Source organism: Bubalus bubalis, chromosome 18, assembly GCF_019923935.1.
Source record: "Bubalus bubalis isolate 160015118507 breed Murrah chromosome 18, NDDB_SH_1, whole genome shotgun sequence".
Taxonomy (NCBI): domain Eukaryota; kingdom Metazoa; phylum Chordata; class Mammalia; order Artiodactyla; family Bovidae; genus Bubalus; species Bubalus bubalis.
Window position 1 is genome coordinate 35,406,112 of NC_059174.1, and position 17,489 is coordinate 35,423,600.

Genomic DNA, 17,489 nt, shown 5'->3' on the forward strand with positions numbered 1-17,489 from the left:
CCTCCTTAAACTCTTGTGATTTCATTGGCTTTTTAAAAATATATTTATTTATTTGGCTGTGCCAGTTCATGGTTGAGGTATGTAGGATCTTCGATCTTTGTCATGATACGTGATATCTTTAGTTGCAGCATGCGGGATCTAGTTCCCTGACCAGGGATCAAACCCCAGCCCCCTGCGTTAGGAGTTGGAGTCTTAGCCACTGGGCCACTGGGGAAGTCCCTCATTGGCTTTTCTTGTCTCCTAATGTTTCCCAGTTGTTTGCTCTGACATCCTTTCATCAACCTTAACTACTGGTGTGCCTCCAATTTTGTCCTTGGCCCTGCTGCTCAGCCTTCCTGCCTCAGCTTCTTTCCATGAGCTTTTTAGTGAGAAGGGGTTTGGCTGTGGCTGGTGGCTGCCCAGCAGAGTACAGTGGAACCAGAAACTATTGGATCTCTTTGATTTCTAAAACAGCCCATTAACTTTAACCCAGAAGATTAAATTTCTAATGATGGAAATTTGGGCATTGGACCCTTGGTGACTTTGTTGCAGACCAGTCTTGTGTATGATTCTCACATTCACCATTAGGAAGCCATCCCCTACCTGCTCCAGGACCCAGTGAAACAGAGCATGGCTCATGAAGGCTCTGTGCCCATAGGGCTGGCAGCTCCATGTTACATCTCAGAATCTTCCATATTGACACAGGTAACTCTAATTCATTTGCCTGTGTGTCACAACTAAAACCCAACACAGCCAAATAAAAATAAATGTGTGTGTGGTTTGTTTTTTTTTAAACTATATGATGGAAAAGTATGGAAACTCTTTCTAGAGACTAAGTCAACTACAGCTGTGATTGGCTTCTCCAGTTTGTGGCTCCTTGTCTAATCTAGTGAAATGTAAAGTCAACGTGATAATCATCAGTGAAAGTCAGGCCATTTTGACTAACCGAACTATACTCCAGTGCAAACAATAATAAGGCATGGTAAGAAACAGCATAAAAGCTGGTTCTGAAATATTTCTGAACAAATTTGCTTTTAAAATTGTAAGACTGTTTTCTCAACAAATATTATTTAGAAGAGTTAATTTCATATTCCGTTCAGTATGAGTAGAAAGCCCTGAAATTGGATCTGGATCAGAATGGAAAATTTGAAGAGTTCTGGGATTTCTTGAGCCTGAGCAGCCAAATACTTGGTAGGAGAAGTCCTTTTCATATGTGTGTTAATATTCTTGCTGTCTTAAAAATAAATATTTGTCCTCAAAAAGACATTTCTAAAAATAAATTCAGTTTCAATTTTGTTCTCCCTTTTTAAAAAAAGTGGTTTGAGCTAACATAATTTTTTGCTATTCCTATCCACTAAAATGATCAAAAACACTGTATTTCCAAAATTCAGCTGGTGGTAGAGTTTGCTAGGAAAAAATAATAGATTTTAAAGAAAGCAACAGGGAACACCCAAAATTGCGTTTATTCGGAGCATAACTATACATTTTTACAGCCATTCATTAACTGCTTCATGCAGAGCCTGGAGGTCCACTCTGAACCTACGGCAAACTGAGAGCTACAGAGCAGCTGCTTCCATGCCTGGAGACGAGTGAGAGGTGGTTAGAAAGAGAGCAAGGAGGAAAGTTACACTTGTGAGGTGTCTGTTTTATGACACTTGTTTAACACACATCCTTACTTAATTCTCATGACTGGGCCCCTTGGCAGACAGGGAAACCAAGGCACAGAGCAGGACAGTCACTCAGCAAGGCCACAGAGCAGAGAAGCCATGGGAGCCGTCCAGCTCAAACACTCTGTCCCTCTGAAGACCAGCAGTGAGCCCTGTGGCCTGCGGGAGGAAGCCGAGCGCTCTCTGGGGCACACGCACCTCTGGTCTGCTTCTCCTTTCTCTGTTCTCCTTTTGGTTGTCCTTTGTCAGGGTCACATGGAGAGAAGTGGCCACTTTCAGAGGACTGGCCCCAAAGTGCTCTGTGCCAGCAAAAGGCTGTCCAAGAGCCACAGAGGTTTAGAGAAGTTCAGTTTCTCTGATGGGGGAAGATCAACAGCCCAGAGAGCCTTTACTGGGGAATCAGGCCGGTTAGACTGAGCTGCGCTCAGCAGGTGAGGCTCCCTGTGCAGCCTGACACAGGGCAGGGAGTGTCATAAAGACCAGGAAACTGAAGCCAGGAAAGAAGTGATCTGCCCAGGATCCTGCAGCAAATCGTGGCAGAACTAGGCTCAGCGCTGGGCTTCTCACTGCCTTGGTTTGGGTCAGCACATGCCACATGGCTGCTCGTAGGTGGATGCTGGCATCTCAGCGTCATTCTCATTTCTTAGAAGCCTTGGAGCCACATTCTTCTTGGGAGTTGATTATACGTTTCCAAATTAACTCCCTGATGCTTGTTTGAGATCCTGGCATCTTGAACTGTAATATGTGTTTCCTGCCTCATCCCAGCTCTACTCTAGATTTTGGATGATAAACAGATGGGAGCAGTTAATATGAAATTCCTTAGGGCAGGATTTACTAACTGTATCTGTGTGGCCTGAAGGAGCTAAGAGAACTCTGACGTTCTAGACCTGTGGTGTCATGCCCTAGGGATTATCTAGCCAGGTCTGCAAGGTGAGCATGTAACCCTCTCCAGAGCACCCAGCAGAGCACCCCAGGGTGGAGCTCTCTTGGCCACTGTGGCTCTTCCTCTTCTGGCCTTTCCAGTCTCTGGTGTGCTTTGCCCAGCAGTGTCTCTGAGATGCTGCAGACAAGAACATAGGGAGTCCAGATGACAAAGGTGCCCAGTTTGAGAGCTGTCTCCAGCCAATTGCTGAGTTCCCTCAGTCTCTCTGATTCCTGGCCTCAAGCCCAGCTTAGCCGCTCTTAGCATCTCAGCTTGGCTCCTGGGATCTCCAGGAAGCTTCCACCCTCAGTCATGAGGGCCCCCTCAAGCATATCTCTCAAATCTTGAATGAATCTGCCTCGAGCTCCTGTTCCCATCTAATTCCTGAGGAGCTGCTAGTTTCTTACCCTGAACCCCCGTACTTTGTCATACCCCTCATTCCTTCTAGACTATCCTCCATCAAGTGGGATCAGGGAATGCCTGTAAGGCACGACCAGCCAACTCGATACTTTGGCAGGTGGGTGTGGGGTGAGGCCAGATTGGATCAGATAGGAGACAAAATAGCCAGAGGAGGGAGAGAGCAGCTGGACACAGGGATACTCAGGAGTCAGGCCAAGGAAGTCCAGCTTTGGTATGAGTCCACAGAGTGAGTGAAGACTGAACACGAGTCTCACAGCTGAGAAGGCCAAAGCCTGAGGAAGGTGGCTTGGAGGGAAGTGGCGAGTGAAAAGCAGAGACAGGAAGCCAGCTGCAGCAACAGAGAGTCTCAGGCTCATGTGCATCTCAGCTTCTTAAATGAAGGGCTTCAGAGAGCTTCCAGGTTAGTGAACGCGTTAAGGTGCTGGTGGTGGCTTCCCCAGTGGCTCAGCTGGTAAAGAATCTGCCTGCAATTCAGGAGACACAGGAGATGTGGGTTCGATCCCTGGGTTGGGAAGATCTCCTGCAGGAGGAAATGGCAACCCACTCCAGTATTCTTGCCTGGAAAATCCCATGAACAGAGGAACCTGGTGGGCTCCAGTCCATGGGTCGCAAAGTGTTAGACACAACTGAGCGACTAACACTTTCTTCTTTCTTTTCTTAAGGTGCTGGGCAGGTGATGTGCCCACAGAGGACATGGAAGCTCTGTGCCCCTTCCCCATACTTTGCTCCTTGGATCTCTTCTGTTTGACAGTTCCCAACTTGGAACCTTTATAATAAACCAATAATAGTAAGTATAGTGCTTCCCTGAGTTCTGTGAGCAAACTATGGAACATGAAGAGGGGGGTCATGGAAACTCCCAATTTGTAGCCGAGTCGGAAGTGTGGGTAACCTGGAAGACCCACTACTTCTGATGGTTGTCTGAAGAGGGGCAATCTTGTGGGGCTGAGCCTTTTATCTTTAGGGTCTGTTCTAATTCTAGGTCAGAATTGCTGAATGTAAGGGAAAACCCCACACATTTGGTATCAGAAGTATTGTGAGTGGAGGAAACAGTTTTTCCTTTGGTCATGAAAGAAGTAGTCCCAAATGTCCACTCTGTGGTCAACATTTTGAATCAGGCTTTCCTTCAGTGAGGCTGATGCTGTCGAGGATAATCCACAAGGGGTGACGGAGGGTCATAGTTGTTGGCAGGGCTGACAGCAGGATGGGGAATTGCATTCTCAGCCTTGTTCATACTTCAGTTTATATAAATCTATGGTAACCATTGGGCTTCCCTGGTGGCTCAGTGGTAAAGAATTCACCTGCCAATGCAGGAAACACAGGTTTGATTCCTGGGTCAGGAAGATCCCCTGGAGAAGGAAATGGCAGCCCACTCCAGTGTTCTTGCCTGGGAAAAGCCATGGACAGGCGTGCTGCCATCCATGGGGTCACGAAAGAGTTGAAAACGACTTACCGACAAAACAACAGTGGGAACCGTTGCCACTGTAGTCCCTTGTAGTGCTTGAATGCAATAGAAATTAACTTCCTCATGTGGAGTCGAGTATGTGGCCCTCAGAAAGCCAAGCCCTGATGTCATGAAGAATTGCTGGCCTAGGTACTAGAAGGGAGAGAGTTAAGAATTTGGCTTTACAAGGTCACCAACCTCTGGGTGAGTCAGCCAGAATGACAGTCTGTCCAGAGGACCATAGAGATCTCAACGAGGTCAGGATGGTAAAGATTGGAATTTGGGTTCTGTCAATTGCTGGAGGAGTACTTTGCACACAGCGTTGTCTTCCTGGCTCCAGAATTATTTCACAACTCGTTGTAGGTTTTGTAATAACCATCTTGTCCAACAGGCCTGACCTGAAGGGTAAGCTCCTTCGGGAATCAGATAGGGCTCAGCATCTCTCAGCTCTGCCTTATCCAGTTCTGCAGCAGTGTTAGGAGTATTCCCCAAGTACGTTGCTACACATCCCACAAACAAGGCAGGAATGACAGCCATCTGTATGCTCCACTCGGTTGGGTGGACTCTCCAGGATCCTCATGTCATCACCACTGGTCCCAGTGAAAAACCAGCCCTTTTTCTGCTCCCCATGGAGGCTGCTCCATCCTTGTCTTCCTCTTCCCCAGGGGGAGAGGCTGGACACAGAAGGCACTGCCCTGCCTTTGAGAAACTTGAAACAACTGGGGGAGATATAGCCAAATAGGTAAAGAATAGCTGGATGGCAGAGGAGACATAGTTCTGTAGATAAACCCCACACCCACGCCTGCACCCAACCAGGAGAGCAGAGTGACTGGTCTCCACCAAGGGGCCAAAGGCTGCCACGTTCCCTCCTCCTCCTTCTTTTGAATAGCCTTATTGAAGTATAATTGATGTGTAGTAAACTCACATGTTTGAAGAATACAATTTGATTAGTTTGACCTAGGTCTCCCCTGTGAAGCCATCACCACCGTCAGGACATTGAGCGTATTCGTCACTCATTTCCTTGTGCCCCTTCGAAGCCCCACCTTCCTGCCCCTTCTGCCCACTCAGCCACCCATCAATCTGCTGTCAGTCACTATAGGTTGGTTTTCTTTTTCTAGAATTGGATGTGTGTGGAATCATACAGTATGTGTATTTTTTTTATCTGCCTTCTTTTACTCAACATTATTATTTATGTTGTTGCATATATGATTACTTTGTTCCTTTTTGTTGCTGAGTAGTATTCCACCATATGAATATACCACAAGTGGTTTATCCATTAATATGTTGATGGACATTTGAGTTGTTTCTAGCTTGGAGCTACTAGAAATACAGCTTCAATGAATGTTCATATATCAATACAAGAATTTGTGTGAGTATATGTTTTTATGATTCTTGGGCATGAAATGGCTGGCTCATGTGTCTAACTTTAAAAAAAACCTGCCAAACTTCTCCCCAGAATAGTTGAATCATTTTACATTTCCACTTACAGTTTCTCCCTATCCCTGTCAACATTCAGAATTGATTGGTCTTTTAAATTTTAGCCATTCCAGGGGATGTGTCATGGTATCTTATTAACTTACCATTAGTTATTTCCCAAATAACTAGTGATGTTGAACATTTTTCATGTGTTTATTTGCCATCCATATATTTTCTTTGGTGAAGTGTCCCTTCAAATTCTTTGCCCATTTTTAAATCTGGGTTGTTCACATTAATATAATAGGTAAAATAATTATAACATATTTTATATGTTACATATTATACATTAAAATTAAAATATATCTTAGGTTTAGAAAATATTTTTAGATTATATATTATATTTAAATATTTACAAACTGTATATCCACCAAAAGGTTTGTATTTCAAATATCTATTCAAATATATTATATTCTTTCTGGGAACTTATTGACAGTTTCTGTGGTAAAATGGAATCAGGTAACAACTATATTGAAACATCAAGGAGACTAAAGTTTATACTTGCTTATCCAACCAGTCCATTCTGAAGGAGATCAGCCCTGGGATTTCTTTGGAAGGAATGATGCTAAAGCTGAAACTCCAGTACTTTGGCCACCTCATGCGAAGAGTTGACTCATTGGAAAAGACTCTGATTCTGGGAGGGATTGGGGGCAAGAGGAGAAGGGGACAACAGAGGATGAGATGGCTGGATGGCATCACTGACTTGATGGACATGAGTCTGAGTGAACTGCAGGATTTGGTGATGGACAGGGAGGCCTGGAGTGTTGCTATTCATGGGGTCGCAAAGAGTCGGACACGACTGAGCGACTGAACTGAACTGAACTGAACATTTATATAATTTATATTATATATATATATATTCACCAAAATTTGCCTTTTGGTGGATACATGGTTTGCAAATATTTTATCCTAGTCCGTGCTTACCTTTTAATTTTTGTAGCAATGTATTTTGAAGCACAAAAGTTTTAAATCTTGATGAAGACTTTCAGAGCTTGTGCTTTTTGAGTATCATATAGGAAATCTTTGCCAAATCCAAGGCCATAAAAGATTTCTCCTGTATTTTTTTCTAGTCATTTTATAATGTTAGTTCTTACATTGAAGTCAATGATCCATTGAAATGCTTGTATACAGTGTGAGGTAAGGGTCTAGGTTCAGCCATTTTCCTCCAAGATTCCTGGTGCTCTGGGTGAGTTAGTATTCTGTCCTCTCCCCACCCCCACACTTCCACATTTCCACCTCTTCCCGAAGCCACTGTCCTGTCTCTGATGTCTCCTAAGCTGTTCAGCCTCTGATCTCCTGCTCACACTCAAGCACTTGGTGGGGACACTGTCCCCCTTCCCCCTGCTCTGGATGTCCTGGAGCATGCCCATCTGGCATTGGTCACGGAGGCAAAGACCAGGACAGCATCCGTTTGAGGCCATTCCAGCCTTGATGGACAGTAGTGTTGGTGACAATGTGCCTTCCCAGATATTTATCTCTTACAGTGACAGCCAGAGGGTCCGGAACTCCCTGCTGGGAGAGAGAAGCAAATTTTAGAATTCTTAAAAACAAGTGGAATCTCAACTAGCCTGACATCCTAGTTGACACTTACAGACACCCATGTGCTTGGAAGGTAGGCAAGCCTTCCTGAGTGGGAGCAAGTATTGTTATCTTCATATCAGATGTGAGCAAATTGAGGTTTCATAAGATTCAGTGACCTGCTCAAGATTACCCAACTAGCTCATCACAATGCAACTTAACTCCTGGGTCCAGAAAAGAAACACACTCAGACTTCTACTCCCAGGCCAGCAATTCCCACCCTTTAAATGCTGCAAGTTGTGTGTGGAATTTTCCTGCCAGCAAGACAAACTATAGCCCCACATTTGTTGATGGTTTCAAAGAAAAGCAACTGCGATGAATGAAGGGGTTGAAAGGGTGTATTTAAGGTCTTGGGGGCAAATCAAAGGAAAGTTTGGGAGAGGCTGGTTTACCCTTTTCTGAGTGGATCTAGGCTTTATTTTTTTCTTCTACTGTTTTTGGGTCTGGAAAGGGAGTGCTTCTGCAGGGTTCAGGGGTCAGCTCCCTGCGCCGAGTCTGTGGAGAAAGAAGCGGGAGGGGTCGGGGGGCGCTGCCTGCTGTATCTTCCTCAGTGCTTCCTCAGCCCTGTCCCCATCAAGACCCAAGCTTCTCAGCCTGGTGTCCCCAGCTTGGCCCATTTCCAACCTCACCTTCCTTTCCCCGACCCTTGCATCAGCCCTCTGTCCACCTATCTAAGCTGGTCACCTCAAGGTCACACCCCATACCTGGTCTACACCCTTCTTCCAGTCCCTCATTTTTGCACATAGGAATGACCCTGTGCTCAGTCGCCTGAGAATCAGCTTGGGTCCCAGATTCTCTCAGCTGCACGGGCCTGTTCTGGCCCTGGCTCCCTCAGTCCTGGCTCCCCTCACATGTGCTAAGCCTGTCTCTGAGGCTCAGTCTTGTGGAATCTCTTCCCCTATGGCCTGCAACTGGTAATTGGGCCTAATCTCATTTTCCTCTGCATAGCTTTCCCCTGTGTCTTATCTCCCCACCTAGACTGTAAGCTCCTCCTGGGCAGGAACGGGACTGATCCTTCCTCATTCCACTGTATCTCCTCAGCCCCTGGCCTCATCAGTGCAGCACCAAATTGGCAGTGATTGCTTTGGTTTGATTTGCCCGGGTCTGAGTCTTACAAGGAAGGTGAGAGGTTTGCCAGCTGTAGTTAATAGTTTTCCTGTGAATTCTGGAGAGGAAACATGCTGTGGTGTCATAGAGATGCAAACTGTTCTCAGGGCTGGAGGCTGGGGCTTAATAGGAGCTGGAGCTCATTCCTGAAGTTGAGGTGCTATATAAGAGGGGTCCTGAGCTCAGAAGCAGCCCTTCCACCACCAGGAGCATCCCTGCCTACAGAAACTTCTCCACTGCTGCCCCACAGGGAGGGCAGGAATGCTTTCGGTGCCCAGCTCCAGGAGAAAGTGCCCTGTCCTTCAAGCTGCACTTCTTGGGAAAGGATCTGCTTGTGAGCAGCCTCTACCAGTCCGCTTGAACTGGATTTAAAGGTTTCAGAAAACATGCACACCATGCACTGCAGAGGGTACTTTGGGGGCTGAAGGACAAACCATGCACGGTCCCGGCTCTTAGTAAACTCGCCGCCCAGTAGGGCAGGTGACATGTAAACACATAACTTGGGCATGATGCAAGTCCCTGACAGTCGATAAAGGCAGGAGCTATTTCCTGGAGAGGAGACATTTAGGATGAGACTTCAGAAGACTAGGGCTTGGAGAAGGAAATTGCAGGAGGAGGAATCTGCGTGAGCAGAGGCAAGGAGTTAGGATCATGCAGGGCATACTCAGAGGACAGGACTAAGTTGCCTGAGTGTAGGCTGAAATGGTTAGATGGGAGCTTGGGACCAGTCGGTATATATTCCTGGAAAACCAAGAGGCAGAAGGTAGAATGGTGTCTGTCAGGGACTTGGGGGAGGGAGAAGGGAGTTGTTTAATGGTACAGACTTTCAGCTTTGTAACATGAAGTGTTTTGGAGATGGATGGGTGATGGTTGCACAACAATGTGGCTGTTCTTAACACCACTGAACTGGGCATATAAAAATGGTCAGATGGTATATTTTATGTCGTAGGTATTTTACCATACCTCTGCCCCCAGCTAAAATCCTTGAATGCCAGCTTAATGTTTCAGGGGTATGACCTCTGAATTAGACAAACAGGCGCAGGTTGGGTAACCTTGGCTTCATAGTTGGGTAACCTTGGGCAAGTTAGTTCACTTCTCAAAGCCTCAGTTTCCTCATTAGTAGAACTGAGATGATGTCACAACCAACATGCGAAGTAGCTGTGAGGAGTAAATGAGGATATGGCTGTGGCGTGCACAGTGTGTGCCTACAGTCAGTCAGGAGGCACTCAACAGATGATCACTGTTAATGCCATGCTGAGTCTCTACCCTTAGGGAGCCCGACCCTGCTGGAGGGTCACTGGAAGGGGCAGGATGTGAAGCCCATGCCGTAGACAAGTAGACAAGTAATGCTGGGGGCTGTGTCAGGAGGCAGTGGGGATGCTCGGGATGGAGGATGAGTTTCCAAGGTTGTGTGGAGCCAGAAATGAAGCCAGCTTCACACACACACACACACACACACACACACTCACACACACAGTGATCTTGAATCCACTATCCTATTTTGTGCTTCTTATTTTTCTCATTTTTTTGTGTTTATTTTTCTTTTGAATTTATTATTTTATTAGTCTTTTTTTCTCTATTAATTGAAAGTTATACACTGTATTTCTTTTTCTTTTTCCTTTTAGATTTCTTAGACATTACCACATGCCTACCTATCAAGATCTAAGGTTAATCAATTTAACTTCCTCTTTGCAAAATCTTGAAACATTTTAACCCTGTCTACCCCCTCCTGACTGTTACATTATTGTAATGTGCTTTAATTCTCTCTGGTTTTACTGTGACCTCAAAGGACCTTATAATTCCTGTTATATTATACAGCAAATGTTTGTTTGGCTTTACCCACATATTTACTACTTTTTTTTTTGGCTCTTCATACCTTTAGCATCTCAGATTTTCCATCTGGGATAATTTTTTTTTCTGCCTACTGTACATCCATTTACAATTTTTATTAGGGGTATGGTTGATTTACAGAGTTGTGTTGGTTTCAGGTATACAGCAAAGTGACTCAGTTTATATGTGTGTATATATATATATACACACACTCTTTTTTAGATTCTTTTTTCATATAGGCCATTACAGAGTATTTTGTGTATGTCTGTGTTCATTTACTTTAATAACACTACATTTACCATGTTATCACCATGGAATGTAATTTCAGGTTAGATGAGAATTTCACCAGTACAACAAAGCATTCTGTGATATACCAAAGTTTGTATAATGTCTGACCAAACCAGCTTGCTCATCAATGACTTCCATTATAGGCATTTTATTTAGTTGATGATACTTTTGGAGAAAATAAACATACTGCACACATTTAAAAAGTGTTTTTCATTTACCTTTGCATTAGCTCTTAAAATGCATGTTTCAAAATAATTTAAAATTATTCTAATATAACAGCAGCAAAATATAATTCTGCAATTACAAAAAAGCTAAAAGGGATCCACAAGTTAAGTTACTCTCATGTTTATAACTATGATTCTAAAATAAATACTACTTCAAAGTGGCTCTGTTACCAGCTTTTTAGTTTTCGTTTAAAAACACACACAGACTTGCAGGGAGGTTCATAATGTTGTATTCCATGCACTGTTCTGAAAGGGTTCCTCAAGAGCCAACCAGCCCTTAAAACAGTACTCAGTCCACAAGGCCGTCAGAAAGTTAAATTAACTGGGGTAAATAGGATTCCTACATTCCATCAAAAGCATATGATATTCTGCAGCAACTGGGAGCATTTTCAGGATTGGCATGTTGTCTTCTTTAGAACTAATTTCAACAGAAGAGTTTAAGAAGGTGGACAGGTACCACTATCAAGTATATTTAAAAGTGACATGTTTCTTTTGTGCTGATCTGACTCTCCTGAATTACCTAGCTAGTGAACTAGTCACCAGTAACTTGGTCACCAGGCAATCAAGCCTGCAAGAAAGGAAGCTAGTATTCAAATTACCATGTTCTTGTCTGACCCAAACAATTTATTTTCAGCATAAACATATAACCTCAATATGAGATGTCTAACTAAAGCAAGCACCACCAACAAGACCAAGACAGAATCTCCTCTTCTAAGGTTTAGGTTTTCCCCAGAATTCTTGATACAGGGAATAGCCCATACCAAGAGTCATTGCTCCCACAACAAAGCCTTGGGCTGCCACACGCATGTGGATCAGGTGAACAGACATTTTAGTATTTCCCCTGCTCTTCAATATATATAATCCATATGCAACAATTGCTGCAAAACCTGCCATTCCAATGGGGACAAATGGTGCCTCTCTAGCTTTTCGGATAAGTTTAGATCCCTGATCTTCATCATATGAAGAAAGAGAAATATCTGTGTCGCTTGACATAGTGATTGAAGAATCTTCAGACAACTTCAAGACGTTTCAGGTTCCTACCGGATTCTGACCCATTACAGAGTATTGAGTAGAGTTCTCTGTACTCTACAGTGGTTCTTATTAGTTATCTATTTTATGTATGCTATGCTAAGTCACTTCAGTCGTGTCCGACTCTGTGCGACCCCATAGACGGCAGCCCACCTGGCTCCCCCGTCCCTGGGATTCTCCAGGCAAGAACACTGGAGTGGGTTGCCATTTCCTTCTCCAATGCATGAAAGTGAAAAGTGAAAGTGAAGTCGCTCAGTCATGTCTGACTCTTAGCGACCCATGGATTGCAGCCTAACAGGCTCCTCCGTCCATGGGATTTTCCAAGCAAGAGTACTGGAGTGGGGTGCCATTGCCTTCTCCAATTTTATGTATAGTAGTGTGTATATGTCAATCTTAATCTTCCAGTTTACCCCTCGCCTCCTCCTACCTGGTCACCACAAGTTTGTTTTCTACATCTGTAATCTTATTTCTATTTCATAGATAAGTTCATTTGTAGCCTTTTTTTTTTTTTTTAGCCTAATATACATTCTTTACAATATCCTTTAATGAGAATTCCTTGGTTATACATTCTCTCAGGTTTTGTTCATCTGAAAAATGTTTGTTTTGTGCTCTTTCATAGAGTGAATGAGTTATTTTCACCAAATAAAGAATTCTGGCCTGTCAGGTCTCTCCCACTCCCAGCTTCTGTTGTTGCCATTGATAAATCAGCTGTAATCTAAGCACACTGACTTTTTCTTTGATTCTCCCTCTCTAGCCCGTATTTTCTGCAGTTTACTGTATGTGTTTAAGGGTGTATTTCTTTCTTTTCCTCTTCTGTTTTCAATCCTGCTTGGAATTTCTTGGGATACTTAACCTCTGTGAATGGCATCTCTTACAAGTTCTGGAAAATTCTTACCCAGTATGTCTTCAAGTATTGCCTCTCTTCTCTTCTTTCTCCTCTCTTACCAGAACTCCTACTAATGATACACCACTCCTTTTCTGTGTCTTTTAAGCTTTTATTCCATATTTTCTATCTTTTGGTCCCTCTGTGCTGTTTTCTGTTGTTTATTTCTAATCCACCTCCCAGTTCACAAGTTGTCCCTTTTGCTAAATCTAATCTTATGCATTTTATTTAAAAAAATTTGTATTGAAATATAGTTGATTAATAATGCTGTGTTAATCTCAGGTGTAGAGCAAAGTGATTCAGTTATACATATGTATTTTTTTTTCAATGCATTTTAAAATTTCAGTTATGTGATTTTGTATTTCTGGAAGTTCCCTTTACTTCTTTCTCAAATTGGTTTGGTTACATTTTATAGTTTTCTACTTCCTGCAGATATTTTCAAGCTTGTCTTTCATTTCATTACGCATAGTATGCATGATTGGCTTATAATCTGTCTGCTATCTGAAGTTGTTGTACATCCATGTCTGTGGTCTCTGCTGGTTTTTGTTCGTTGTTTCCTTGTGTACTTGGTTACTTTTGACTTGTGTACTGCTCAAAGTTACTTGAAATTTTACTGATAGTTATTTGCTGAAGCCTGAGGTGGAGCTGCCTTCCTCCAGAGAGTATTTATCCTCTGCCAGACAGCAGTCCAGGAGTGCTTTGAACTGAATTCATGACTTGAGCCATTTTGAACCACTCAATGATGTGAATTTGGGCAGCTACTCTGTAAGGAGTCTAGCTTGTGGTTACAGGTGCTCAGGGACATACCCTCCCCTCTTCTTTTGCCTTCCCCTGGAGGTAAGGCCTTCTAGGGTGCCAGCTTAATCTAAGAGGGTCTCCTGGTAGGTCCCTGACTTGTGACAGGCCCCAAGTTTTAGCATTTGTCCCCATTGTCCCTCAAAGCCATTCAGACTGATATTTACATATACCTGTAGCTGCCAACACCCACAGAGCCAAAATGACTTTGGTGCTCCTTACTTTTCACAATTCTTGCCTCTCTTTTGATTTGACCTTATTCCTTTCTCTCTTGCCAGTTTTTTGATACTTTTTAAAAAGGGTTTTTCATGTCTCATCTAGTATTTGGGGTTGTTTTCAGCACTTGTTTTCTCTGAAACAGAAGTTGGAGGAGCTTCTCATTCTGTTTGATTTTTAAAGATTGAAGTATAGTTGACTTACAATATTAGTCTCAGGTGTACAACCTAGTGATTCAGTATTTTTATATATTATGCTCCATTTAAAGTTATTACAAAATAATGTTTGTATTTCCCTGTGCTATACAATATATTCATGCTGTGTGATTTTGAGTAGGTCAGTTTTCCTTTCTGGGCATCAGTCTTATTTACTTCAAAGGGTGGCTGGGAGAATTAAATGAGAAAAGGAAGGTAAAGACAGAACTCTACACGTAGTGCTTGTTCCTGGCATAGTAAACAGCTGTTCCCTTTCCTCTTATGTCCTGGTGGGGCTGGATCCCTGGGACAAAGCGGGAGCCCAGTCATTAAGTCTGAGGCCTAAGGTTCTGGGGGGCTAATGCCCAGAGTTGTGTATCCTTTTTCAACCCCTGAGGTACCAGCTAAAGTTTGACCCACACATGAAGGTCTGTAGCACAGCCAAGCTGGCCTGGGTGCCAGTGATAGAGGAGGTCCCTGACTACCAGCTTCAGTGCTGGGGAGTATGAAGGGCCCCTGGTGAAGTCTGGGCCCACGGCCTCAGCAGCATCCCCAGAAATGATACCTATTAGGCCTCCAAGGGTGTTTGACTGCACACCCTTTGTTCACACTTGGCTTGTGAACCTAGCCTCTGGCGGGGGAAAAAAAAATCCCCTGGGACTAAAAGATCACTGGGAAGTATTCATTCCCAGAGGAACCAGTTTCTGGAGTCAGGAGGTCAGAGTGCTTCTCTCTGGCCTGAGGAGCTGGAACAAAGGAGTCCCCTGGAGGCTGTGCAGGCTCTCCCCGGAGTCAATTCTGACCCCTCCACCCGCTGCTATTACAGTTCTCCCACCCACACCCACCCCACCACCAGTGTTAGCCTGGGTCACCACAGCACTCCCTGACTGCAGAGGGTTTTAACATGTTTCCAAGGTCATAGATACTGCTTTTTATGAATAACATAAAATTCCCAAAGAGAATTCCTGAAACTCAGGGTCAGATGACACTGCAGTATCCTGTCCTCTCAGCCCCATTTGCTGTTAGTTGGGGACCCTCCTGTCCTTCCCTGAGCTTAACCTCAGTCATTTTGGTCCCCATGGCCCTTGTACCAGTTCCCAGATATCCACTCTGACAGTGTGCACTGCAGGATCCCAGCCCAGAGAGATCCTTCTTGATCTCAGAGTCAGGTGGGGTGGGAGCAGGTTGGAGACAATTGCATTGGCTATAGAGCAGCCCAGGTCTGTAAGAATGAAAAGTCACACCGTCCTCACTCATTATAGAATACTTTATAGAAGGAAGTCACTGGCTTATCAAGTGCAGCCCTTTTTTCCATTTTTACCTGTTCGCATGCATAAAATAGACAGCTTTTAAAACAAGCTCATCTAGCTAAAAAAAGGTACAAGCCCTTACAAAATGGAAAATGAGATTCAAATGGGGATAAAATGCATCATTAAGGAGCCCTGGTCCCTGGGCTGCGGCAGTTTAGGGCCTTTGGGAAGGCAATATCCTTCTCGAACCTTCCCGGAAGGTTCAGCTCTATCCTAATTATCCAGTGGGGAATCGGTGTGTCTTCGGAGGAAAACATTACTAAGGGCTTTTAGCATGAGCTGTCTCCAAGACATTCCCTACAGAAGCAGAGGGAGGAGAATCAGGCCAGCACCAGATTCAGGCACCCTTTCTTGTATTGAGAGGCAAACATCACTGCATTTTTTTTTTAAAATCTGGGAATTTCTCTGGAATTCTTTGAACTCCTATGGCAAAGTTTATAGTTCTTTCAAGATTCTTCTTATCTCACATCATAAGATGTTTTTTGGAGAGGTACTTGTGTTGTTTCCTTGGCCTGGGCTGCCCTCTCACCCTTCACCTACCTGGCAAACCTCTGTTTATTACTCAGAGACTGTTCAAGCAGCACCTCCCCACAAGCTGGCCCTGACCATTGACACTCCCAATCGAAAGATGCAGCTCATCTAATTCTTCCGGAGAGTGAGCTCTGAATGAGAATATATAAAACAAGTGCTACTCCCAACCTTCCTTCCTGGTACACCTGTTTTGGAACATTCTTTGATCAGTTCACAGAGCACTTGGGATTGTGTTGGCTTCTTGGTCCCCCCACTGGGCTGTAGGCCCCTTGTGAACAGGGTCAAGTGCTGCCCTACCCCTCACTCCTACTCTCCACATCCCCAGGTCCAGGCTCGCTGGACCAGACTCTATAGGCTTTATGGGTCATTGAGCTTCGGAATGCAGGCTGCGACCTCCATGAAGCAGGGTGTTCATCTGTCTTCCCTGAGGCATCTAGTATGGAGCTCCACGTTAGTGGGCACGCTCAAAGTACTTGTGAAAGAAAGGGAGTGAGTTGCAGGCCCTTTGAAATGGAAGATGCTAAGATGCTGAAAGTCTTGGCAACTTTCCAAAGCAAAGTATGTGGACTTAAGAATGAGTTTATAGGACCTCACCTGGTGATACCAGCTTGAGAAACTTGCAAGCAATGCAACATTAGAAGGTACATCTCTGAGGGAGGTGTCACAGAATACCTTCAAGGACAGACTGAACTTTAATGAGCCCTTTGGGGGGAAACCAGTTACTACACCAGTTAGGATGGGACCCAAGAACAACCAGCTCACAGGTGGTTCTCCTGAGGGGTAAAGAATGGGAGCAGTTCCCCACAGGGATACTCGAGTTCTGAGAAAAGTGCAATGTTTATGACCATCTGCCTGTGGTGTCAGGAGTTAGTCTGACCAGGGTTGGAACAGCAACATTCTGCCTCCAGCCCAGGCTTGTTACCCTGGGCAGTGCCTCTGGCTCATGAATGTCCTTCCTCCCTAATATGCTGCTCAGGTGCAGGAATTTTAGCCCCAAGCACACGTGTGTCTCTAGCTACTAGCTTAGAAGCTTGTGGGGCATCATTTCTGGGTATTTAGTCTCCCAGATTTGAACCCTGAAGACTGAGTTCCCCCAGGCCTTCTGCGCTCAGCCTCTGCACTGTTCCCTGATTGATGAGGCTGAGTGGGAGCGCTCATCTGCCTGCATGGCCCAGCTCCCAACATAAAGATGAGCTAGCTTAGCTAAGGCTGACGCTAAACAGGAAGGTCAAGGCTGCAGGGCTGTGTGGCAAAAGGGTCGCCCTGGCACAGTGTTCAGCCAGAGACTCACTCAGCACCCCTGCACCATGGAGGATGAGGTCAGGACTGGGTGACAGTCACCCATAGCACGGGGCCCTCCTGTGGGTCCCTTTGTGATGTTTCTCTCTCACTGTGTCCGGGAATTGCTATAGAGCCTGCCACCCACTCTGCTCCTCTGAGCTGCTCACCGCAGATGGGATTTCTTGTGTTTCCCACCCGACCTGGGGCACAAACAGACTTTGGAAGCTCTCGATGAATCCTAGGACCAAGAGGCAGAGCCGGTCCTTCTTCTCTGTGAAGGCTGCTTGTGCTCCCTTGGAAAGGGAGGAAGGGGTGCACCCC

The 17,489-nt window shown here is 44.7% G+C and overlaps 1 protein-coding gene and 1 long non-coding RNA gene across 2 annotated transcripts; one reads left to right on the forward strand and one right to left on the reverse strand.

Moving 5' to 3' along the window:
* Positions 1-2,198: 2,198 nt before the first annotated feature.
* LOC123330316 lies at positions 2,199-3,780 on the forward strand. Its single transcript, XR_006546148.2, has 2 exons — positions 2,199-3,388; positions 3,651-3,780. It is a non-coding gene; the product is annotated as an uncharacterized LOC123330316 (long non-coding RNA).
* A 7,127-nt stretch (positions 3,781-10,907) lies between these two features.
* Positions 10,908-11,982, reverse strand: LOC102402960 (HIG1 domain family member 1A, mitochondrial). Its single transcript, XM_006047646.4, has one exon. It carries the CDS (start codon positions 11,920-11,922, stop codon positions 11,641-11,643), a length of 282 nt encoding a protein of 93 aa, XP_006047708.1. The 5' UTR covers positions 11,923-11,982; the 3' UTR covers positions 10,908-11,640.
* Positions 11,983-17,489: the final 5,507 nt, after the last annotated feature.

What these genes read in the sequence shown, in the direction of transcription:
- LOC102402960 (XM_006047646.4), bottom strand. Translation starts at nt 11,922, where the DNA reads ATGTCAAGCGACACAGATATTTCTCTTTCTTCATATGATGAAGATCAG.